This window comes from Ciconia boyciana, chromosome 2 (assembly GCF_034638445.1).
Source record: "Ciconia boyciana chromosome 2, ASM3463844v1, whole genome shotgun sequence".
Taxonomy (NCBI): Eukaryota; Metazoa; Chordata; class Aves; order Ciconiiformes; family Ciconiidae; genus Ciconia; species Ciconia boyciana.
This window is the reverse complement of record NC_132935.1, coordinates 51816644-51843365: the sequence shown is the minus strand read 5'-3', so window position 1 is coordinate 51843365 and position 26722 is coordinate 51816644. Positions and strand designations below refer to the sequence as shown.

General features: G+C 36.5%; 1 protein-coding gene across 4 annotated transcripts in view; it reads left to right on the top strand.

Annotated features, from left to right (window-relative positions):
• The window catches only part of TTC39C (tetratricopeptide repeat domain 39C), a 37061-nt gene extending 13728 nt beyond the window's left edge, over positions 1-23333 (top strand). For 2 of the 4 annotated variants that reach the window (XM_072852620.1, XM_072852618.1), the window contains 11 exons: positions 131-245; positions 3749-4103; positions 5431-5599; positions 13009-13102; positions 13965-14072; positions 14646-14755; positions 15443-15566; positions 17980-18077; positions 19013-19117; positions 22133-22171; positions 22815-23333. In XM_072852620.1, the coding sequence (XP_072708721.1) occupies positions 131-245; positions 3749-4103; positions 5431-5599; positions 13009-13102; positions 13965-14072; positions 14646-14755; positions 15443-15566; positions 17980-18077; positions 19013-19117; positions 22133-22171; positions 22815-22904 (1407 nt within the window). In that variant the 3' untranslated portion in view covers positions 22905-23333. Of the gene's footprint in view, positions 1-130; positions 246-3748; positions 4104-5430; positions 5600-13008; positions 13103-13952; positions 14073-14645; positions 14756-15442; positions 15567-17979; positions 18078-19012; positions 19118-22132; positions 22172-22814 lie in introns of all 4 variants that reach the window. The other 2 variants (XM_072852619.1, XM_072852617.1) reach the window with 1 other exon arrangement.
• The last annotated feature ends 3389 nt before the right edge of the window (positions 23334-26722 follow it).

Below are 26722 nucleotides of genomic sequence, written 5' to 3'. Positions count from 1 at the left end.
TGTGTTAAGTTACTAGCAATACTACCACTTGCAGTTAATTCTGGATTTTTTAATTTGTCAGTTTAAACTAGTGTTCTGTATTATCTTTGTTAACATTTTTCTGTGCTCTGTGTTTGTATATTCCAAACAGGTTGATGGACGAAAATCCACGCTATCCATGGTGGATCGTCTACAAAGACAAATAATTGTAGCAGACTGTCAAGTCTACTTGGCTGTGCTCTCATTTGTAAAACAAGAGTTATCAGGTGTGCTGTGGCTTTAATGTTTAGATATATTTTTTGCATAATATCTTTTTAATAAAGCTTGATCATGAAGTGTCAAGATGACTATCAGTAAAGATGATTGTTTTGTAAGAAAGAGCACAGCTCCATTTGAAACATTCCAAGATCGGTACACTTGCAGAGGTATTGTTCTACCTTTGTGTAGGTAATAGTGTCATAAAATAAGAGGAGTTGGATTGCTGTGGATTAGAGCTTTCTGCTTTTTTCATACTGATAATCATATTTAAGTGATTCTCCTTAGATAGGCTGGAATCCTTTGCTTGTTCCCATAGAGGCATTTGAGGAGTTGGTATGAAGATGGGTAGCATCTACGTGCTTCATGTGGCCTGCAAGATAAGAGGCTGTAAGTCCAGGCCACTGGGAAAATCCTAATTTCCCATATGCGTTATGTTCATGACATTCAAGGAGATGACAGACTGCCGGTGAAAGTAATTTTAAGTGAAGTGTGGTGAAGATAGAACTGCTGAATCAGTCCTTCTTCTCTGGTCACTAAAGTGCGTCCTTGCATGCCAAAGAGGTTAATCCTGTCGTGTTGAAACAAACCTCCTTGTCTCAGCTGTAAGGCTGTTTCTAATGTTCCCTTACATTCTTGGATCTCTTGCATAATCTTAAAACATGCCTTCACCCATGAGTTTATAGAAAATGTGGACAAGGTCATATACAAAGTGAGCACATTCCCAGGTTCTTATCAAATCAATGAAGACCGAGAGATAGAGTCAGACCAGATTGTCAGTGAAGACCCTGCTGATCAGCTGGAAGGAATTGGGGAAATAATGTTCAGATTATTTAAAATAACGCTAAGGTCTTCAGTCAAGGACATAATGCTTTCTGTGATGTGCAGACTTGGTTTCTTCCAAGCCATGGCATCAAGAATGTGTTTGGTTCTAGCTAGCAGAAATTCAGGGGGTATTTGTCTGCTGTGTGTGTACTGCTGCAGAAATGTTTTCTTACTATTTTTGATACAGTTCTGGGGTTTTGTTTGTGGGGGTTTTTTTCCCCCTCTTGAAGCTTTTTTCTTGTTTCAGTATGTATTCTGCAGCTGCATATAACTGGGTTGGATGCTGTAGCTGAGGGTGGTTTCTGTTCCCTTTCTCTCTTGTCTGCTGCTTAGAGAACTGAAGTGGGTAGCAGAGTACTGCAGAATATGCAGTATATTTGGGTTACTGTACTGAGTAAAAAATATACCTGAAATCTAGTTAAAATTCTGAGCAGTTAAATGCCACCTCAGTGACTGCTAGTTACTGCTGTTGCTGAACTGTTGGATCCGGTATTTCAGTTTTTTGAGTGTATTATCTTTCTGATTATGTATAAACATCTTTTGTTTTTGTCATGTTTCTGTATAGAAATAGCAACCAGATTATTGAAATGACTGTAATTGAAAAAAAAAAAGGCATTCTTTAGAGGTAGATAAATATTTCTCATCAGTGGATGGGTGAAAAATTTCTTGTGTTTTTCTTCCCAGAACAGTTTGACAAGAAGCATATGATGACATGCAAGCTGCTTTCTCATATGCCTAACACATTTTAGATTTTTTTTGTTTCCACCCTCATGGATGTATTAGAAATAGTTTCATCATAAAGTTAGTAACACAGCAACTTATATTAGCTTCCCACAGCAATATTGAACTACCTTTTCTTTATATTTACCACTGCTATCATGGACCTGACTACTTTCAGAAGTTCATGCTGGGAGATCAGCTCAGTGATTGGGCTTGATTTAATTTTTGTTTAAAAAGCCAGAAATTCATTATTTTCATTTGTTAGATTGTTTTATTTTAGTATAGCAAATCGATTAGGATTATGCTGTGTTAGTGAACTGTTCATGACAGCACACTAATGGAAGTAAAGGCTAAAACTATACTTTTTTTCCACATCATATCCTTTCCATTTGATGCATGCATTAGAACACAGTGTTAGCTATTAGCAGAAACACTGTTGATAGGACAAGTAAACCAAGGGTCTTTCCTTATTATTTGTCTGCTGCATTGCTATGCATAGTTGTATAAGCGTTCATCTTGTGGTGAACCGCATAACTTTTAAAATATTCTGTGCAGCCAGAAAGTGACCTAATTGCTTAAAATTAAAGTAACGTTAGTCTTGTAATGCAGCTGAATCATGGCAGGGGTTTACATTTTTTATTATAACATTTTAATATGGAACTCAAGATAGAGGATAAATTTTTTTAATACTTTAAGTTCACGTTGACAGAACCCTCTGTCACAAATGAGAATACAAATTTTGCAGTCTTCCTCAGTGCAGTTTCTTAAGACTATCAAACTAGCTTCATCCCCTCTTCATACAACAAGAATCCAAAAAGAGGTAGTCTAGTCTATGATGGTATTTTCTCTAGAAATTTTTTTTTTTGTAATTGGAAGGATTTTGTCAAAGATGTTGAAGGCTTATAAAGAGTTGTTTGATACTACTAGCATTTTCCTTTCCTTTGATGCACCCCACCTGTTATGATCTAATTCTGGCATCAGTTATAACACTGATCTCTGCAAATTTGGTGATACCTGTTTAGAACACTGCTGCTATAACCATGCTTTTATTTTCTCTCATTTTTTGTTAACTCCTTTTGTCACTGCAATTCCTAATTCTCAGGGCTCTGTCACAGACAAAATGCTGGTGTCTGCTTTTGCAATTAACATGTACAAGTATATTCTGTGTTTGTTTTCTGTTTACCACTTACCATTATCCAAGGATGTGCTATAACCAAGATGAATGCTGTGTAAATAGGCAAATGGGACATCTTCATCTTTTGGTGTCATGCCTTTCTTTACCCTCCTGTAAAGAGGGTATTGAGACTGAGAATTCTCTCATTCTCAACTGAGAATGCTCAAGACCAGATTCTTGGGGAAATGTAGGTACCCAGCTTGCATTTGAAATTGAGGAAGTTAGGCAACTGAAAAATGTTTTAAAAACATAAAATTTATGCATTCTTTTTTTTCTATGATTTTTTTTTCCTTAATTATAAGGGGCTGGTGTTCATATGAGGGGCAGGGAAATGACGGTGTTGAAAATCTTATTATCTAATCCAAAGGAGGGGATTTTCTTAGTATGTTCCCATCAACTGTCTTTTAACATCATTTGGGCTTAAGAGGTGTAAACTCTGAGTCTTGCTTCTCTGTCTGCCAGGCAGCCATTTCATCTCCACTCTATAGTGGAGCAGAATCCAGCATTAACTTCTCTGATTTCTCTATTTCTTTCTGACAGTTGTTTTGCTACATAGCTGAAGGGAAGTCTCTTTGTATTACATGCTGTTTTAAAGTCTCTGGTTGAAAAGCACTTAAGTTTGTAGTGCCCAGTATGAAAGACCTCTTCAAGATGACAGTAGTGATTACAAAATCCTTTATACAATACGTTAATGCAAATAGAGAGAGCATCCTAGGATTTGTGAAGTAACATTTACTACTTACTGTGTTCCATTTCTGAAATATGTCCTTGAAATATTTTTTCCTTGATTTTTAGCGTACATAAAAGGTGGGTGGATACTCCGAAAAGCCTGGAAAATTTACAATAAGTGCTATACGGACATTAATACACTTCAGGAAATATATCAGAAGAAAACAACTCGGGAATCCTTGTCTTCTGATGCTGCAAATGATAATCATATTGCTGCAGAAGGTGTAACGGAGGATTCGCTAAACAGACTGAAAGGTGCTGTTAGCTTTGGATATGGACTTTTTCATCTTTGCATATCCATGGTGCCCCCAAACCTGCTCAAAATCATCAACCTGCTGGGTTTTCCTGGAGACCGCCTACAGGGGCTTTCTTCACTGATGTATGCAAGTGAAAGTAAGGACATGAAGGCCCCTTTAGCTACGTGAGTAGCTATATTGAAATGCTTTGGTAGATAACTTAGTACTGAAAGTAAGTAAATTGAAAAAAGTCAAAACCAAAAAGTCATGTTGCTTTAAAGGAAACAACAGCAGGTAAAATAAACTTGTAGTTTGTTGTTTGACATGCCATGGTTTAGTAAATTCATCACTTACTAGTGTGTGAGATCTCTCTGCTGTTAGTTATATACATGTATTTGGGGTTTGTGTCAGTATTTTGCTGTATTCTTTGGTACCTGCTATTCTAATGTCTAGTAATTTATGTACCAGCAGGGTAAATAAAAGCACCCCCTGAAGGCTGAGTAAATTTACCTGAGTTATATTCTCGGCTATGGAGAGCATACTATTTAGTATGAGTCATTGGTCTCACTTAGCTATTTATCCTTACTATTAGCCAAAGTTCTTTTCCAGTTTAATTTTAGCGTCTGAGTAAAATGGGATGTTCCCTTATAGTCTTTTTAGAGGAGTATTTTTTGTGTACTCTTCTTTTCCAAGCCTTCATACTACATTCAGGTCTTTTTATCACGTGAAGGGTTAGCCAGACCTAATTTAAACTGTCCTCATAAATGGGTTTATTCCGTTATCTTCAAATTAATGCTTTTATTACTGGACCTACTGCAGGTACCATCAGATGTCACTTTTGAAACTTTGACAGCAGAGCTAAAGTCTCTTCAGCTTGAGGAGAAGAATTGGATTAAGAAAGCTTAAGATTAAATGTTCCTGTTGATTTGTTCTTCTTTCTGGGGAAGAAAAATGGTATTTTGGGGGGTGTTTCCTCCTTCAGATGGTCTTGGAAATCTTTGTGCTCTGCCCTTGTTTCCACAGGAGTGATGTAGGTCATATAGATGTCTGCCCTTCTGAACACCAGATGTATTTCTGTTTGACATTGATTTCAAGTGTGTCTGCTGATGTGTGTTTAGTTTTGTTGTTGGTTTTGTTTGTGTGTTTTGGTTTTTTTGTTGTTGTGTCTGTCCCCGCCCCCCCCCCGCCCCGCCAGCAATTCATTTTCAAAGTTTTCCTGTGGGTTTTTCTTTTTTAAAGTCTATAGAGTCCTAAAGGCTCAACTGCTTGGATATGAGCTTGATTGTTACTTTACCTTTGGGTAATGTGCACTGAATTGTATGTTCAGGTGCAGTTTAGGAGTACATTGATGTATGGCAATAGTATTGTGTTTGTTTTAAAGTCAGGTTTTATAAGAAAAGATTCATATCTTTCTTTATCTTCAGATTCATTTAAAAATTTGCCTGCGTAGAACGTTATCCTTAAATTTCTGTTTACGAGCTGTAATCCTTTTTACCCTTATGTTTCTTTTAGATTAGCTCTGTTGTGGTACCACACAGTTGTTCGTCCCTTTTTTGCCCTTGATGGCAGCGATAACAAGGCAGGATTGAAAGAGGCAAAAGAAATTCTTGCAAAAAAAGAATCTGCTTATCCAAATTCTTCTCTGTTCATGTTCTTCAAGGGAAGGATACAGCGATTAGAGGTATTGCATATTTTCTTCCTTTTGACTGATTTCTCCTCCCCATCTTTTGTTGTTTTATGTTTTTGTGATGTGAATGAACTGTGCAAGCTTCAGCAAATTGTGACTAAAGATATAGATACATGGAAAGATAAGAAAGGATTAACTCCTTCCTAGTTTCAAGTTCACATGCCAAACCTGCTCTTTCACTACTTCTGTCTGAATTAATGGCACTTCGAAATTCTTTTCCAGCTACTTGATACACATTTGTAGCTCTATGCTAAAAGGAGGTGCTTTTGGTCCCTCGTGAGTTTCTTGTGGTATAAATAGCTGTTTCAGTTTTTCAGTTTTGCTTGTCAAGCTAAAATCCGAGTATTATCTGCTGAGTACATAGCATTTGTCTTCCCCTTTTCATTTTATGCATTGTTCATATACAGCTAATTCTCTGCAGTAATTTCCCTCAAATACTGCTTTTGCTTTTAAGAGGTCAAACTAGGATGTATTCTGTTGCTAAGGGTGAGATCTGACCCAAGCAGAAATGTATTCGCTGAAAATGTGTTTGTGGATGCTGTTGCAGAGTGTTACTCAAACACTGCAGCAGCCTCGTAGTTTTTGGCTGAGTTACTCTTTAAGAATCTGTGATAATACAAGATGGTGGTGAGTACTCGAAACTACTCAACTCCTAGCTGCTGCTTTTATCAGACCAGAATATTTCCAGAGCAATTACATAACAAGAAAACCCAACACAAAAGCACAAACCCAGAATGTTCAAACCCTTCATCTCAACATCATCATTACAAGAGCTAATCCAGATCTTAATATTGGTGGTCATTCGTTGCAAGGGTTTGCAGTTAACTCTCTCAAATACAGCTTAATATTTTGAGGGAGGTAGCAACAGTAACAGAACAGAGGGGCAGGCTTCAGTGGCCTATCAGATTTTGAAGGCATATTCTTGCATGGGATTTGGATGTTGTTTTTCTTTTTTCGCTGTCTTTCTGAAAGCAACAGTGCATTTGGGGAATTACTATCACAGGTAAGCTGTCAGTCTTTGGGAAGTATTGCTGTTTTCTGAGTGGGAAAGATTTTTATGGTCTTTGTTCAACTATATGCGTGTTCCGTTCTTATGGTAAAAAATCAAATTTGTTAGGAATAGCTACACAATGAATGCAAGTGCAGTTGAAAATGTAAATATGTTGATTGCCAGAGTATGACTTGGTATTTGGAATTCTTTTTTTATGTTTAGTATAATGAGGAGAAAATTCAACTGGTTCTTCTGACTTTCAGGGCAAACTAGGGCAAAATTGTAAACACAAGTTGTCAATAAACTGGGTATATGTTTCTATGTGTAAATACAGAGGATAGGTTTGAGATGAGTGTCAGTTTTGTGTAGTCGGTCCCTTTCTGGAGTACCATTATGTTTCAAAGCAGAGTTCTTTATATGTTATCTTACAGTATTTGTGCATTAAATGATGCAGTATATAGATAATGAAGTTTAGCTCCAAGTGAAATAGTTTGTGCCAGAGACAGCGTGGCCATGTTAATGAAGTTAGTTAGCTTAGGCAGGCAGAATGCTGTGCATTGTGCTGTGTAGCCATACCCTTAGTCAGCAGAAAGCTTATAGGTTGCTAACAGGAATTAAAATGTCCCTTTGCTATTCATGTATTTGTTTGCATGAAAGCTTTTCCATTCAGCAGTCTCCCCCCCCCCGCCCGCCCCATTGCTTTGTTCTAAGTGGTACTGTATCACTGAGGCTTTGCTGTGTATAAATGTTTTGGTTAAATGTCTCAAGCTCTTCTGTAGACTCTGTTAGGAATTTAGAAGCTTAATTTGCTCAAATGTTGTTGATGTAATAACGAAGGCAGATATATGACTGGTGGCAATGGCATGGGGAGCTGCACTGGATTTCTGCACAATACACTTGTGGTTACATGTGTGTCAAATCCAGGCATTGGTCTTAAAGCATCCATTCTACATTCTGAACCAGAAGTGCACATATAGTCTTAGATTACAAACTAATATGCTGAGTCGTAATTTCCACCTCATCTCCAAGGCGAGTGAGGAGAGCTCCTGCAAAGCCTGGGAAGTGCTTATATGGCCTTCCTTGAAATTGTTAATACACAAGTAGGTTTAAATTCTTTCCGCCAGGCATGGGAATATTATTTTCAGATGGTTTACCAAAATTGGGAAGTCTGTGCTTTAACCTATATGCACTTAAAAGTATACCTTGAGCTGAAGCTTATATATTATAGTCTTTAACATCTATCATCTATAATAGTTATGTGATAAAATTTAATTGTACATAGATGAAAGGCAGCTTAGATGTTGTTATACAGAAGAGCTTGGGTGTTCTGGAAGTACAGATCAGTAATGGTCATTGTACACTTTGTATTAGAGCCTACTAGCACTCAGTTCATTGGATTTTTTTTATAGCCTTTGAGCCTGCATACGTTTTGTGTAACTTTAAGCTGATGGTATATTCAGCTTCTGTTAGCAAGTCTGCATACACCTATATATCTGTATGTGTGTGTTTTTTCTTTTCTATGGAGAAAAGAAACAGTAAGGAACATAGTTCAGCCATGGACACCTGGAGGCAGGGAAACTGTTCAAAAGGCAGAAGCAGTACTGTAAGACTGGACAGTGAGACACAAATATGACAAAGGACAAAACTGCCAAGGAAGGCCATCAAGGAGAAAGGAAGATTTCACAGGGACAGTGCTACGAAAGACAAATGAAGAGCATGTGACTGTATACCACTTTGTGCACTAAAAAGCATGTATGAGTATTAGTCAATAAAAGCCTTAACAGACTTTGGTTTTCTAAGAAGTAGCCTTACAGGTACTATAAATGTGGACCAAATTATCTTTCAACTTTTTTCCCAGATTCACAGTTCTGAGAAATGAAGTCTGAAAGCGTTTGGAGACTATTGAAATGAATGAGTTAAGGGAAAGGAGAGGAGGAGGATCTGGGGAAGCTGGAATGAAAGTGCACCAGAAAGTTAAAGGTTGCACTGGTAGGCTGATCAAATGTCTCTTTTTTCAAAGAGTAGGTTAAGAGACTGCGTATTAAAAGTAGCATTTTTCCTGACTTTTACATAATTCACTCTAGGCTGTTTTTATGGACATGACTATTGCTGTGCTTGACTTGTGATTGTATAGTATGTATTCCAGCCTCATAAGTATTTCCTTGTCAGTGTCTGACTATTTCTGTCTTTGAAATACCTTTCACTGAAGCTGATAATGATATTTTATGTAAGCTTAAGCTACTAAAAACAGGTGAGAATAATGTTTTATACTTGTGCCTAAAGGGTACTTAAAAATGTAATTAGTATAATAGCTGCTGAAACCCACTGGTCTGAAATCCAGAGTTTCCAGCTGTACCCTTAGGCCTTTCGTATTACTGTGAAAATAAAAATATTGCCATCCATTTACTAAATGTGTATTGTCTAATATTATGATTATGTTAATAAATACCAATTTACTTTTGAAACTGTGACTTAGACTATTCAAGTGTGGTATTGTGGCCAGTAGTGAAAAATGGGCATGGTGGTAGCGTGGGAGAGGGCAGAATAAAAAGTGTTGTTCTGAATCTTGCGTATTTCTGCTTTTTAGCTTGCAATTTTGCTTCCCCCCCCCCCCGCCCACCTAATCAGCAACACTTTTTAAAAATCGCCATCTGCTTTTTTAAATAGTACAAATCACCCCACTCAGAAATAGTTCAGTAGATCAATAGCTTCATGTGGAGAGCGGTAAGGGTATAAAGCAAAAATAAAGTGTTTGACAGTGTGAACTGGACAAGATTGCTTCTCTTTGATTGGGAACAGACTCTGGGTGTGTATATTTAAACAACAATAAATCTCTTGGACTGGGACAAAAAACTTGGGTTCTGAGGCTTGATCTATAGAGTTCAGTTGGTATAGGTGCATGTTTAGAGTCTGAAGGAAAAAGTACCAAATACTTCAGCTGATGGGCAAAACACCAGTGGTACGTTCAGGTGTGCTACAGTGTGTTTGATGTGCATGCTGGTAAAAATGTGCAGTGGTATTGAAGGCTTAAATGTAATGCTGATAAGTACTCTTGCTTTTTTAGTTACCTTTTGTAGACATCTTGGTATCAGTGGTATCATTCTTATTTAGGGGTGGTACGGAAAAGTAGACTGAGGGCAAGAGTAATAATAAGCATTGAAAAATCTTAAATGAATTTTCTGGAATAAAGTCACAATGATGTTTTGAGAAATTTTCAGAGCTTGCATAATTTCAACGTTTATTTTCAGGAATTGTGCTGGCCTTTCTGGTTACTTCTGGGCTATAAAATACAGAATCCTAGTTTTACTCTACTTTGATTTTGTGGCATGTCTTAGGGAAAAAGGGCGGCAGGGGGTGTGTGTGTGTTAAGGAATAGAAAATACGGGCCTTGAAATTTCCACATAGTGTCCTCCAGTGTAAATTGTCCCCTTTTAGATAGTGGTTGCTGGTTTCCCCTTAATTATGAGCATGACTTCTTAAAAGCTTTACAAATTCATAGTGCTGATAGAGAATAGAGAGGTCCTGGGAGAGGGAAAGTGTCCTGAGATTTCAGAACAGCTCTGTGGGGAAACAAGCATTGGCTCAGGAAGCTGCCGTGGTTCAGCAAGCTCTGTACATGCTTAGTTGGTGGGTTGGGGTGTTTTTGGTTTTAATCTGAAGTCAAGAAATGTAAGATTATGGTTCTCACGTTAGCTTTAATAATCCTCTTTATGGTTATGTAGTTCTGTATATTATGTATTTTATGGATTAATCTTTTTTTGTCTTTGTATTATGTCCAAGAGGCATGAGTGATGCCTGTTGAAGGAATTACACAAGTGTGCGTGTGTATATATTTTTTTTAAATCTCAAGAACATAATTTTCAGGTGTCAGCCATGATGTTATACTTGCAGACTCTTGAGACTTTATAATTCTTTCTGTTTATTCTCTGAAACAGTAAATGGATAGTAATTCATTTATTTTAAGAATTAACACTAAGAGTAGAAATTCATATTTCAGCATGTTGTCACAATCCCTGGAGATGATTGAAACTTTAATTATTAAGGAATATCTCTGAAACATACTTACTGAGCTTTATGCTTAAGGGAAACTTAGGCAGATGTCAAAACACTTGAGAGAGCTAGACAGTTAGAAATATGGGTTGTAGAAAATTGAATATTCAACTAACTGGACTTGTATATTACTAGGTGGTCAGTATTTCATGTGCTGTGCCCCAGGCTGGTGTATGGCATTGCAGACAATGATGTAATTGCCATTAGTCATTGTGTGGATAACATGCTCTACAAATAAGTGATTTATATTTTCAAATGTTTAGGGTTTTTAGGCTTTTAGAAGGCAAAGTATCTTCACAGAGGACTAAATATTTAGTGGTGGGGTTGTTTGTTTTTTTTTTTTTTTGCATTTTCCTCAGAAGCATTCAGAACAAAGATTTACTGAACAACTTCTAAACTTAGCACAAAGATAAACTTTTAAGCCGACATTATTTTATTTTGTTTTTTTTTCTGTAAGACTGGGCTCATAACACTTATTTTCCAGGAAGTCGTGCTGGGGTGATGCAGCATCAGTGGAGTAATATGTAGTGGAGAGAATGTGCTGCTACAAAAGTAAACAAGGTGTACATTGCTCAGGCTCCCTGGTAGCTTTGAGGGCAAATACAACTTCACCTTGCTCTCTGTATGTAGTATATTCTTCTGTTATGCGAACAAGCATCTTAGTCTAATCGCTGTTTTATTTTCTAAGTGTACAGTGTTTATATTGGTACAGCTGTGGATCCCTTTGCTGGCAGTTGTGCTGTCTTGATGCAATATATATGATTTATGGTTAAATTGTTCCTTAGCAACTAAAACAGTTTTCCCTGATGAGACAAGAAGAAAATCTAATAAAATCACTTTAGAGCTCTGTGTGTGCATGTGGTCTTAAGATGCAATGCTTCAGATTTTTGCAGGAAATTTTGAATTCAGTTATACTTGCATAGATGACAGGTTTGCTTTTTCAAGGGTTTATTTCACTTACATGCTTAGCCAGCACAGAGTGGCTTAAATATTCTTCTGTTGCAGAAATTATTATAATTGTACATGAGAATAAATATAGGAACACTATTAAAGTCGGTATAGGCCATAGTGGGATATATAGTTTGTCTGTGTATAAAATTAAATGTTGATTTGCTTCCCCCCCTTTGTGATGATTGTTATGGAGAAGTCCCATCCTGGGAAAACTAAAAATTAAAGTAGTCAAAAGAACTGCCATTCTAGTTCTTATGAAACTGTCAGCCTCTTTTTGCTAAGCTGTTGGTAGCTAATGATTTTATCAAAATGTTTTTTATCTCATATGCTTCTTTATCTTCTCACATGTCATGTGGCATTTATGAGTTCTCTATTAACTGTTGCTTAAAGTGGTTACTGAAGGATGTGGAAAAAGGTGAAATAGTTCAAAATAAATAAAATTAAACAATAAAGATACCCTTATTGTGCAGAAAGCTAAACTTTATTGGCAGATGCTAAAAATATATGACTTTTAAAGGTGGAATGACTAATAAGAGTAGAAATGAGATTACTCAAAAGCTTACTGCACAAAACCAATGAATTTCGGACTTAATAGCAAATAGAAGGAGTACAGGCACTGATTTTTAAGGCTGAGAGATGATCTGAACTGGCTGTAAGTTATTGGTGATCGTTATTACATTATTAAACTCCTACTATCCCCCTCCCCCCTTTTAAAACTCTGTAGTGTTCCACATTTCTCTTTTTAGAGTGCAAGTTCCTTACCGTGTGTTTTAATTTTTACTGTTGCACATGGTGGAACTGATTGTTAGTACCTTGCAGGCAAATGCTTTGCATTCTTATCTAAAGTTTCATTTAAATATAAATCTGAGTTGCTTTGTATTAGTGATTCTTACTTCCCTTGTCTTTTATAATTTGGCTCTTGTATTATGTTTCATATCATGAATATGAAATATATGGAAAAATCTGCTCACTATGGGACCTCTTTAAGATGCTCGTTTATTGTGGTAAATAAAGGCTTTGTTGTAATTTGCCCATACTTCCATTCACAAGTGATCAGGTTGAGAGAGCTGGGAGAAGGGAAGGTGGCCAAAGGAAACGCAATGTGGAGCTGGTATATTGAATTAATATTAGCCCTTCTCCTTCAAACTGTTAGCTCTATGGTGGGCTTTAGCTCATTTAAAATAACCTAGAGTCTGAAATGAATTTTGAGGTTTTCCTCTCAATGGGATGTCGTGCCTCTTTCATCTATTCAAACCAGAGGCCACAATCTGTAAGACACTTCAATTTTTTTTAACCATATAGTTATTTTTAAATGCCTATTAACAGAAATCTGAATGTTTTCTTTATCAGAATAAGATTATCCAACAAATTTGACATATGATTTATTTTTTTCTTCTTTCACTTTTGTTAGTGTCAAATCAATAGTGCCTTGACCTCATTTCATACCGCTTTGGAACTTGCAACAGACCAAAGGGAGATTCAACATGTCTGCTTATATGAAATAGGTAAGTTGGATACGTTTATACTATAAATAGCTCACTTTCAAGTGAGCAACTTCAACTAGCACTAGCAACTTTGATAAGCAAACTGGATTACTTTTATTAGGATTTTAAAAAAGGTTTTAGAATACTGGCCTTTGTCTTGGATGGATTATGGTAATAATCCTGTCTTCCTTTGGGGCAAGTAGAATTCAACAATTTTGCATAATTTTCAAGTTTTCTGCAAATACAAGGTGATGCGAAATCAGAGAATAGAGTATAGAACCAAGGGCAAACTGTTCACCTACAGAATATTATTTAAAATGAGAAATTAATTAATCTGATTTGTCTGTGGAATCACCACTTCTGTGCCAAAAACTAATTGGTCTAGTGAAGCTTCACAATTTGCAGGACCTATATTTCATGGTCATTTCCATCTTTCAATAGCAATATATGCTATATGTTCTTAATTTGCATACAAGTCTTTAGAGTGGAGAAGACATGTTGGTTCAAGCTTTAAATGTGTCTTGTTAAGGGATCTTGTCGCAGTGGGGAAGAATAAGGAAGCAAGTAGTAGCTTTGTAACTTTCAGCATCCTACAAAATACAGTATTTTTTTTAAAAAGCGGTTTTGGTGTCTGTATGGATTTGTTACTGCTCTGAAGTGGATTCATTGTTTTGTATGGAATCTTATAATTCAACATTTTGCAGTAAATTTAAACCAAGCTTTAAATGTATGTCATTGATTTGTTTTGTTTTTAACTTTTCCTGTTATTGTTATAATTGTTAAACTAGCTCCAGCTCTCATGACAGACTGTGTGTTCCAGTAATGTTGACACCAAATTTGAATTACTGTGCTTTCTCTGAAGTTAAATTAGTCTTGCTTTTAGGTTGGTGCAGCATGATAGAGATGAATTTCAAAGATGCATTTGAAGCCTTTGAAAGGCTTAAAAATGAATCCAGGTGGTCCCAGTGCTACTATGCTTATTTAACAGCAGGTAAGTGTATTCAATGTGTTGGATAAGTGATAAATCAGTGACGTGATAAGGTTTTGGCACTGTTTTTGTTTTGGGAAACTTACTAGTGCACATAATGCCTTCCACACTGCCTGCTGCGTATGCAGCTTTATGCTGGACTTGACTTACATAATTTTGTTTGTTTATATAATGTACACTTGCATGCCTGTACATGTACATGCCTGTGCATACGTTCTCTCTCCCTCTCCCTGCCCCCCCCCCCCCCCCCCCCCCAATGTAGATACAATTATGATTGTCATAGTGACAGGTCACATAACAGTGTATTGCAAAGATTTAATAAATAAATCCTTACAGGTTGGGTGGTATTAGTTCCTTTAATGGGTATGAAAAAGAAGTACCGACTTGTTAATGATCACAGATGGTACCTGGGAGAGTTGGGATTTGCATGTTTGTCAAATCCCCAGTCTAGATACTTTCTGGAAGTGAGTGTGGTTTTTGTTTTTTTTTTCCTGTGACTATTTGATATCTAATCTTATCTTTTCCTGTTTCATATCCCAGTAGTATTAACACATTTTTGTTTCTGTGTTCTTACAGTGTGTCAAGGAGCCACTGGTGATGTCAGTGGTGCTCAGAATGTGTTCAAGGAAGTTCAGAAGCTTTTCAAAAGAAAAAACAATCAGATTGAACAATTTTCAGTGAAAAAGGTTTGCTTTAGCATAGGCTGACTTGTTTCAGTACAGTAATTACATTTGGTATTTTGTTGGATTCTTTACCAGTATTTATTTATGAAGGATGTATCTGTTTTCTGCTGTGTTGCTTCTGTAGAATTAGTCGGAAGGATTCAGGTGGAAAAACAATAGTGTCATGTATTTTAAGGACCTAGCAAAGGAAATGTGAATTAGCTATTCACTTTACAACTAAAGTAATTATTAAAGATAAAAATACATGATAGTGTAGTTGCTTTGGTAATTTTCCTTCTAGCTTTGCCTTTCTTACTCCTTTTTATCTTGTCTTGCTTGTTAAAGCCTTAGTTCTTTTTGAAAGCTAGGAGTTGTTTAGGCAGTATCTCCCAACTGATGATCTTGCAGATGTTACCCTTTCAGCATCCAGTCAGTGTGTACTTGGGATTGTGAAATAGAATAAAATGAATCAGGCTGCATACAAGCAAACTTTAATTCTGATCAATATGTAAGCCCTTAAATTAATTGAAAGATTTTGCTTTTTAGTCTTAAAGTCTTTAAGCTAAGTTACCACCGACTTTATTTTCATAAAATTGTTGCATGCTTTCATGAAACAGTTAGGATTACTGTTTGTGATACATTGTGAATATTATGTTCCCTATAAAAGGACAAAGGACAGATCTCCCTTCCCTCTTTCTCCCCACTTTGCAGGCAGATAGATTTAGAAAACAAATGCCGACCAAAGAGCTCTGTGTCCTGGCATCCATTGAAGTATTGTACTTATGGAAAGCCCTTCCAAACTGTTCCCTCTCAAACTTGCAGCATATGAGCCAAGGTATAATATGGTTCCTTGATTTATTTATTTACTTTTTTAGGAGGTGTATATTTTTCTTCTGTGGAGTAGCTGATTGTTGTAGCATGAAAATTTAAACCTGTGTGCATGTGTCATAGCAAAGCAGTTTGAGTAACAAAAGAATAATGACCCATTAAGATTCAGCTTAATGCTTCATTTTTACCGTTTTTATAGGTTTTGGGGAGAAGTTTAACTCCCTGCTGCATGTAGTTGTTTTTTAATCATTTGTGTTTGCCCATTGTTTAAAATAGCGTGCTAGTTATTGTTCAATCACAAAGCAGACTTTAACTCATTTAAATCTAGCTACAAAGTAAAAAAATAAAACTACCAATTAATTTCTGCATGTCAGTTTTCTTCTAAGCGGAACTACGTAGCTTGTGAGGTCATCTATGACATGATACGGGTTCTGTTTATCTTGGCTGCTGGGACCATCTTAGTGGTGAAAGGAGCATTTTTATGGTTGCCTCTTTCTTAGTCTCCAGACGTCTTTGGATGTCTGTGTGAGGCTTATGGTAGCAGTGTTTATCATGAAGTTTTCAGTACTCGTCGCTCCATCCAGCGATCAGTCTTGTTTGCATTCTGCAAACAGTTTCAAGTTATTACATGCTCATTTAGAAAATAAAACAAAAAAAGTCTGCCACTGAGATACTTCCTTTTTTTCTGTAATTGTGAAATTTTGGGGATTGTATACGATTTTTGTGTTAAGCTAGAAAACTACCAGTCTTTTAAGTCGAGAGTCAGGACTAGTTGTGGAGTTTTGTTCTGTTTTTAATTTAAGATAATTTGTCCATTTAAATTGCGTGATGGTGGTGGGTTACATTCAGATCCTTAGTTTTCTAGTCCCAAAGATAATGGTGAAGGCTTTAAAATTAGATTTACTTATGTAAAAATAAATTTCAGGATCTTTTTATCTGTCATTTGCCTTCAGAACAACCAGCTTTAGAGGTTGTAAAGAGTATGTACTGTTCTCCTGCGTACTCGGAAGCAATGTAGATCTTCCTCCTGTAAGCTTCTACCCCGTGGTTCACATTTTAATGTGAAATAGCAGTATAGATTAGAATTCAGAGATGCGCTTCTTGTAAGTATGAGACTGACAGATGTGTCTCCATCAGCGATCCCTGGTTGAAGATTTTCTGCACAATGAGAGTGCTATTGCTACACCTTATGTGTATCTCAAGAATGATGAGATGATAGGGGATTTTTTTTTTTTATTGGCTTCCTCTTTTCTTGAACAGTTGGAGTGTAATTTGCTGGGGTGAGTTTCCAGGCTTTTCCTAAGGGCTAGAAGTTGACTTAAAAATAAAAGAATTAATTTGTATCCACATGTATCTCTGTAAGTAAAATGCCAAGTAACTTGAGACTTACAATACAAGTGAGAGTTGACAGCCTTGTGTATTGTGTGATGTCCACATACTTCATGCAGCCAACTCTTGGTTATTCATAGGTGGCTTATTTGGGTTGTGTATTAACTGTGCTGTGAATGCAGAGCTAGTTAAGATCTGGCAGGGTTTATGAGATGAGGCAGAATGTGAAGTTAAAGGAGCTCTACTGCTCCAGGCATAGCAGTTCAGCTCCTTCTGAAGGGATGAAAAGCCCTGCAGGTCTCCCTGTACCCCAGCCTTTCTGGAGGCGACAGTGCAGACAAGTGCAAATGGCTCCTCATGGAGTTAGCCTTGATATAACAGAGTTGGCGCTAATAAGCTTGATCAAAATGGAGCGTGATTCATCTAGAGACAGTTATGTGCATTATGATTCAGTTCTTTCTGGAAACAGAGCACTACTCAGCTGAGGCACAGTCTGTCCCTGGGTTGTGGACTAGCTAAGGTCTGGCAAATAAGCCTTATCCTCTCATGAGCATTAAGAATTGTGATGCCAAAATACCATAGTCTGGGTTTTTAAGTCCAATACAGATTTTTGTGCGTCTGTCACTTGGCTTCAGTTCAGAACAAATCAGCTTTGGCTGAACTGCTTGCCCTGTGCTCCTTGTAACTTGGACTATGTGTTTTTCTTTCAATATCTGGGACAACCCAGTTTCCCATAACACCAGAAGGAGCTGATTGTTTCTTAACTTTACCTTTTAGTGGATATTTCAAAGACCGGTAGAGAAATGGATTCTCCTTTTCTTGTGAGAAGAACACACCAACTGCCTTTGACCTCAGCGCATTCATTCCTGTTAAGAATTGTTCTCATGAGTGACAGATTGCTTGATGATGTTCATCCAAAATGGGTTGTATTTAAAAGAAACCAAATTACTTTGACTTATATTAATGTTGCAAGCATCTCCTTTTTCTGGTTAAATTTAATCATCAGACTAAAAGTCACTGTAGACCACAATTCTTGTCTAAGGAAGGATTTCAATCCATCTTGTTTGTTTAACTGGAATCTTTTCATTAAGCTTGTCAGGATGTTGATGATTCATCAGCTGTTGGTTTGAGGAATTTGCTTCTTGGTGCCATACACAAATGCTTAGGAAATTCTGAAGATGCTGTTCAGGTAAGTTGTTAAATGATAATTTATGCCATTAATCCTATTTTACGAACTATTCTGTTAAACGGTAAATATTGTTGAGTAAGAGTGTTAAGCCATTAGTTGTCAAGTGCTGTCGATCATACTGTTTTGTGAATTCCAACAGAGCATGTCAGGTTCTTTTCAAATCTTCTGTTTAGCATGTCTTCATTATATTCTGTGTTGTAAAAGTAATTGGCTATGTTGAATGAACATGGTAGCTGAAGTGGCTTGTAGGAGCAAGAGGTAAGGGGAAGCTGGGAAGAAAAATGGAATAGTTTTTGGCTCTGCTGGATTTACTTTGTCCAATAAAGAAAAGTCAACTTTAAAAAAAAAAAAAAACTTGAAGGTCGACCTTTCAAAAGCATGGTACTTCTTCTCCAGACCTATTAGACACTGAGGGGTTTGATTATTACCACATATCAAAGAATAATTTTGCCACTGCTCCAGGATTTGATCTGTAGGCACAACTTTTTTTTCCTCCCCAAAATAGAATGCAATTCACATAAGCAACAAGGGAGCTGATGCTGGCTTTAAATATTTTTTCTTTTTTTTTTTTCTTTTTCTGCTTCTCTCAAGCATATCTTAAATAATCTGAATACTTCATCTCTAATATTAAAGTTCCTTGTTAGATCTAGTATTTTTTCAATATGAAGTTGGAAAACTCTTGAAACAGTCAATATATTACTTGGTAAAAATGCAAGCAAATAGTTTTGCCTTGATACAGTAGTGTCAGTGAAAATCTCTGGATCCTTGCTTAAAGAATCTCTACCATTGGAAATTTTTAATGTAGTCTCATTTTAGCTTTCGGCTACTTTCTGGTGCTTAAAGGTGAACAGTACTTCTGGATTTTTTTAAGTATCAAACAGTCAATTTTAATGTATTACTGCAATCTTTTTTTTTTTCTTCTTTAATTTTTATAGTTCTTTCAGCGAGCTGCTAAAGATGAACTGTGCCGTCAAAACAACTTATACGTCCAGCCATATGCTTGCTATGAACTTGGCTGTCTTCTGTTAGACAATCCAGAGGTAATAGTGTAACCTGTTTTTTAAACTCTTAAATAGGGTGGGGAGTCAACATAACACTATACAAACAATGAAACAAAGTTTATAGGTGATAATGTATGTTAAGTTTTAAAAATTCGTTTTATATGTACTGTAAAGAAATACTTACTACTTTGTTTTTTTGCAAACCAAGAAATGCAATGAGTTTTAGGTAACAACCTCTTAATTTTTCAATATCAAGAGCTATAAGGACATTCTGAGGAGCTTAGTTATCTGTTGGTAACACAGCAATGACTTTTTTTGTTGTTACTGCATTTTATTTTTACATAAAAAACAGAGCCTGAGACTCTCTGGGATTCTTCAGGGCAGCTGTTTACATTCCTGACCATTAGTGGTGTCTTTCACTAGCAGTAAAATGAACATGTCTGCGAACCTACAGCAAGCAGGAAAGCAAGAATTTTGATGAGTGTAGCCCCACATTGTTTTGATTATTATTTAGTACTTTACCCCAAAAAGCACCACAGAGACTTCACTTTTCACCTCTCTGATCGTGCCATGATGCCCATTTTTTTCATATGTGCCTTACAGAAACAGTATATATAAATACTGGGCTATGGAAATACTTCCGTCGCCCCTCAAGATGCAAAGACCTCTCTCCCCCTTCACTTGCCTTAGTGTTCCTGCTGCTGGTTGACAGCAGAGGCCTGGCAAGAATCCCTTGGGTAGGGCAGGGATTTGTTCTCTGCAGGTGGCATTTAGTGTGGTGAGTACCTAGGATCCTTTTCTTATGTATTTAATTTCCCATTGGATGTGGTTCAAGTTCAAAGATTACCTGTAGTTTTGCTCTCCAAATAGAATTTGGTGCCTTCCTAAAATAGCTCCATGTTTTTGGGATCAAACTTACACTTGGAACAATATGGTATTTTTCAAAAGTCTTTTTACTTCGGGATTATTTATCCCCACTCTTAGGACATATATCTTCCTAATCTTGCACATCAGTGCATCTTGGAAACCTAGCTGGACTGAAGGGTATGCATACCATCGTACTATTTCATTGCAGGGGATGTATAAGTAAAGTGATTTCAGTCATTTAAATTCTGTTACAGCTGTATGTGTTGGCATTTTGGCTTTCACCCTGAGTAGTGAGGGTTTTGTTATTCAGGATGAAGAGGAAAATAATCCACCTGGCTTTCAGACTGTCCAAATGGCTTGGTTGATGATACATCTGATCATTCAGGTCTTCGCACATACCCTGCCTCCTAGGGAACCCAGAGAATCTTAAACTAGGGCAACTTCTGCACCACTCTTTGTGTTGTTTCCCTTCTCAAATATGTAACACCACTGCTTGGAGTTTTTGCTGCTTTACGTAGTACTTCCTGAATCAGATTGCAAGTTAGGGGAAGCAGTTACAGGGTAATGACTTGAACCCCCACATCATTGTATGTAGTGTATAAAGTAGTTGGGCTGATAGTATCTCTCATTCTTAAGATTCTGTTTTCAGTTGTTTTTAATCTTGTCAGATTTAACTATCTAAGCTGAACCTTCCCCTTAAAGAGGGAAGGAAAGGAAAATCTTTCAGTAAAAATTGTTATCATGACATAGGACAAAACTAGAGAAAATGCTTTTAAAAATAATAGTTCTTTTTTGAAAACACTACTGCCCCATGACTTAGAACTGGGCCTTGAAGCCTGGTAGGGAGGTCTGAGTCTAGTAATATTCCTGCTGCCTTTTTTCCCATGTTCATATTTAAATTTGATCATGTCAAGTGTCTCTTAAAGAAAAAAAAAAAAGGTGGGGTGGGTAGTGAAGTTATCTGAAGATTTTGAGAATGTGGGAGCACTCCTTCCTTCCTCCCTCCCTGCTTTATGTGTAGTATGTGCACACAGTAACCAAACATGCTTCGTGTTGGGTGTTTGAGGACTGAACAAGCCTCGGCTTGTAGCTGTACTGAGAAGCTATGGTAGTGCTTAGTATGTGAAGGGCATGCAGGAAACTCCTTCTCCTGGCACTCGGACAATGAGGAGGTAAATGATGCTTGACTTGAATAAAGTGGGATGGGGTGGGGAAAAGCAGGAGCTAGAATTAGAGGCGAGTGGATGCTGTTTATAGAAAATTCTGTTTACGAGCTGAGGTGTCATGCGAGAGCTCTGTAATGACTGAGAGAGAAGGGAATAGGATTTTGTAAATCACATTTACCTGAGAGGCTGAGTATATTAAAGACTTGAGCAACAGATATAGATATGAATATGCATGTTAGTATAAAAAGCATGCTTTTTATACTAAATTTACTTTAAAATTACTCATAATTACATGTTTGCTTTATGTCATCTGAATCACCTTTGTTATTTTAAACTTAGTTCTAATCAAGTTCTTTAAGATTTTAATATGGTTACATCAAGAAGTTCACAGATTTTTTGTAGATGTTTTAGACACTGAATGTAATTTAACCAATATAAATACATATGTTCATATTCGTATTTCAATAAGAAAACTTATTTTTTCTGTCTACTTAAAAGGCAGTTGATTATTTATTTGTAAGGCTTAAAATAAAGTGCTGTATGGTAAGAAATAAAACATGAGCTTTTCAGTCATAAATATTAATCTGCAAATACATATATCTGAGAGTTTTTGAAATTGAGATTTCTGAAACAACTTTTAATGCTTAAAATCCAGTAACTTGTTTTGTAAATAAATGGCTTAAACTTTGGTTAAGAAACAAAAATTATTCTATTGATCAATTAGTCATTTATTTGTAGCCTCATTTGTTTCCCTGTGCATTGTTGTAGCTCACCATCATCAGTAGCAACTTGCATTTAAAGCTGTAATTTCTTTTTTTCTGTAGAAGACTAGAAATACGTAATACTGCATTTCTTGGGTGCCTCATTTGTGTTTCTGGTTTCCTAATTTGAGAGGGTTTTGTCTGCTTGGTACCTTGTTTTCAAGATAGAGATGCTGTTCTGGACTGACCAGGCCATATACTTAAGGTATTTTCTGTAACGTTTGCAATGCGTTTCTAATGCAATGTTTGTCTTTTTGTAGACTGTGCCAAGAGGCAAAACCTTACTTCTCCAAGCCAAGGTAAAAACTAAGACACTTTCAAATTTATATTTCTGAGATGAGGGTGTTTGAGAGGTGGTGTTTTTGGGGGCTTGGGGCAGGGGGAGTGGAGGTTAATGTCAGTGTCCCTTACCTGTAATCTATAACACTATCATGTAGATAAACATTAATGTATATGATACATGTTTATATATGTTACGTAGATACTATTTCTACGTCAGTCATAGCACAGAGCCCACATTAGTGACCTCTCCTGGAGTGTTAGAACCTTGACAAGTTTTTCAACTAAGGCTTGGCTACAGAAAGTTTGAAAATGACAACTCTCTACTTCTCAACTGTTCCATCTGGTGTCTGCCTTGGGCATGTTGGGATATTCTAGAGCTTTTGGACTTGCAGAAATTCCTAGGTGCTGTTCCAGCTACATGGGATCCAAACAGCATGTTGGAAATGGAAGCTTTCTGCTCTCTTCACCAACTTGGAATTTCTGTAATAATTCTGTTACTTTGGGTAATGTGGGGATATTGCAACATGCAATCTCCAGTTCACCTCTTTTCTTCGGTCTGTTTTGTAACACAACTTCTTAAGCATTAGTAGTAAAATTATCTTCATATCATAAAGTGAAGGAGATTAATAGTTATATGCTTGCTTTTTTTTTTCCCCCCAGGAGGAATTTACTGGCTATGACTTTGAGAACAGATTGCACGTCCGCATACACGCAGCCTTAGCCTCTCTAAGGGAAGTAGTTCCACAGTGACGGACAGGAAGTCTTGTTATCTTTTCCCACAGTTTCTGCACTTTAAGATGAAGCAGAAGAAAAAGCTGTTGGGAAGACCAGCTTTTCTTCTGAAAACCACTTGTGCCAGAGACACTTTCCTAGTATGGTCAGAGTTGGTACGGCTTAGTAAAACATTACAATTTTAACTAAAAGTAAATCAACCAGGAAGAAGGTTAAGTGACCTTGTGTTTTTTAACTCTTCAGTTTTTATTTTGTTTAAACCAAGCTGAACACAAGTGCTTGTAACTCTGTGGGTGGGCCTAAATAAGCACACATTATTTACTTCAACAATATTGGCAGGTGTGATTTTTACCTTTTAAAATGGATCTAGATCTAAAATATGCCGAGTGGAGCACTTCTGTTTTGATTAGAATAATACAATAAAAGTAATTGGTGTAAATGCTGAAATTGGGACTGGTCAGAACACTTTTTTTTCTTCAAGCATTAGCCAATACCCAGGAGGAGGAAAACTGTTCAGCCACAAAAAGTAGATCTTACCAAATTTTAGTGGCTTATGTCGGTAACTTCATGATGACTAGTGTGTGAATTTTAAACCTCATGTCCCCTTCCATTCTTCATTCCTTCCCTCCCAACCCAGCTCATACTTGTGATATAAATTATGTCAATACTTAGGATCTCTGCTTCTGGTACATTCCAGCCAAATACTTTGTTTGACATGCAATTACCGTGTCGGCAGTTCTTATTTCTGCTCTTAATATTCTGAATATTATGTTGAAATACATAGGGCAGATACAGTAATTTTACATATTTTTTCATTCAAGCTGCTGAATCTTTATAGCAGTGACCTTTAAAGGTATTAAAAAAAAAAAACAAACAACAAACCCAACCAAACAAAACACAGAACCAAAAATCTACTTTGGTAGTCATACCAATAGTATGATATCCTAAGTCTCTATATGGTATTCCAAACCTGTGGTGTTAAGATACTGAAATACCTCAGAGAGCTTAAAACTTTTATTGTGACCATGTAATTTTTAATACTTGGCCATCCGTGTGCTCATCTGTAGCTTTTTTGCTTTTGTCTGTAATATGTAGTATGTCCTTATGTTTTATATTCAGTTAATATCATATTCTAGGAAGGTAAATTATTTTTTTAAAGAAGCTTATGAATGGAAATCTGACCAGAAAGTTAGTTGAATTATGTTAACTTTGCAAAGCTAAGAAAACTGGATATCCTTGGAAATAGTTATCCAAAAGCCTTATCTTTACTTTGGTCAGGTTGCCTTAAACAGTTCCTTAGCTTAAACTTTTTTTTTCTTACCTTTTTGTAGAATATGTTGCCAGAGTTTTAGACCTTGCCCACACCTAACCTTCATTGATTTGCTTTTGAGGTTGCATCTAAAGCAAGACTGATATGGAGGAGAAAAGTAATATCCTATTTGGTAGGCCAAATGAAATGGTTGAGACACTTCTATTTCTCTCTAGAAATATGCAGTTCCTGCTATGAAAGGCATTCCTAGAGCAGTTAAACACTTCTGTTGCAGTTCCTGAAGGAGCAGAGAGACTCTTAAGTCTTAAAAAAGCAGTTTTATTTTTCTATAATCTAGGTGTGTTACAGATAGTACACTGTTTTTTTAATTCAACTTTGACAGTAATATTGAGTCACAAATGAGTGTTCAACCTCATTTGGTCAATCCAAATGAGTATTGACTAGAAAACAATATATTGTATATATAGTGACTACTTAGAATTCAAATAACGATTTTAAAAATGGGCTTTCATGTACTTGAAATCTGATTTTGTCCTATCTGACTTTAAATGTTTTGCAACGAGAGAGACAGTCCATTCTGGGTAAATAGCTAGAAACAGTGCAGTTACTGACAAAATTCCTTTTAAATACACTGCTTAAATATAATGTGAGACTAGGCTGTTCAGGACACAAAGCACCTGCATGCGATTTGTGTTGGGATATCTAGGGTCTACATACTTGGAGCTAGCTAGCAAATTGTAGTAAATTTACTAAAAGACCTGTTGTTCTCACCAGGCCAGGAGTGGGTATGGAAGGACACTATATACTCATATAACAGTTTAACTCTGTGCAAATTGCAGCTTTTCTGTGGATTTAGTGAATCATCACTGAAATAGAACTATCTGTTTCTGTACTAATTTTTTTTCCTCCCCTCATAGAAGAATCTCCTACATTGTAAATGTCAGAATTATTTTTTATGTTAGATTGTGCCTGTGATGAGAAAAATTTCAACTGTATTTTGTGTAAACAGATAAGTTTTTATACTTTGGAACTCGGAGGCATGGTCTAATAGCAATAATGGAATATGCATCTTGCTAGTTAATATCTTTACTGGGTCAGGTATTTTTGTTGATGTTGATGCAGTTTTTATCTCAATATGACTCATTTCAAATAAATAACTAGAATTTTTAGATGTCACAAAGTGGCATATTTATTGTGATGTACTGTAAATGTTGTTAATTTACAGAACTTGCACTTTTATATTTCTGAGTAAGATTAAAAGAAACGTGGACATGAGTTTTGTTCCCTTGCTCCTCGAATTTGTCTTTTAATTCGTGGCCTCCTGAACAAGATGATACCAAGTATTGGGAAAACTTCTGGGATGTCAGGTGACTCTGTAACAAAGTTTTCTAGTCAGCAATTACCTCAGCCTTTGTTCTTCCAGTATAATTATACTCTCCTGGTTTAGAAAGTGAGTTATATGTGTCATGTTGAGATCAACCGTAGAGTGAACAAGGTTTAAGATGCGTTTTTAAGACATCAAATTTACTTGTTCTTCATTAAAGAAAAAGAACCACACAGAATTGTATTTGTTGTATTCCTACATCTTTGAAAAATGTTTCTAATTTACTCTAAAGCAAGCACTTTAATTTCTTCTCTCTCTGACTTTGAATGCTTGTTTCATATTCTAGTTATGCTTTATTCTTAAATAAAATTCCCCAAATGTTGTATTGAATTGCTTTTCAGTTTACAACAATCTGATTGTCTTTCCAACAATTGATCGTACTCATGTTTAAAAAATTGCTCTGTAATTGTTTCAAGTTTGAACAGGAGCAAGTGTTACGCTGGTGTAGGGCTATGCGTGGTGTTGCAAGGGTGCTAATTGAACCTATCAGTGGAGTGAAAGCAGGGTAGCCTATAAATGACACTCAAATTCCCTTTCCAGTCATCATTACAAAATACTAACAGCAGTAGCAATCACTTTCATGAAAAACTATGCAATCACAAACAAGTATTATTAAAGCTAACGTTAAGAAGTAAATTTATACTTACCTGTCTTCTAAGGCAATTGGGCAGCCAGTGGCATCTGACCAGCACACCTGTCCTTGGCTCAGCAGAGGCTCTGCAGGCAGCCTAGAACATACATGGTAGACTCCACTGGACTTTAGGAGTAAGTAGTACAGCTATGTTGCTTCTGATCCTTCATCCTGAAGGAACTGTACAACAAATTTTTTTATATACATTAGGAGTTTAGGAAAAAAGGCAGGATGGGGAATTGTTTCTCTGCTAATTACAGTTTGAGTAGATGCTTATACAAGATTGTCTTGCATTCTAGTGTTTTGAGGTGAGCTAGAAAATACTGCTTCAAAAAACTACTTTTATCTGGAAAAGCTGACTTACAGAAGATGGAAATATATAGGTAAGTTCCAGTTCTGGTTCATTTTCACCAAAGAACAATTAAATTATGGTATTCTATACAGACATTCAGAAAGCATGGGAACTTGCTGTTTTTACATTGAATTATCCGCATCTGTATAGAATACTCTTAATTTATGCCAAAGCAAATTCTTGTATGAAATTAGCCGGC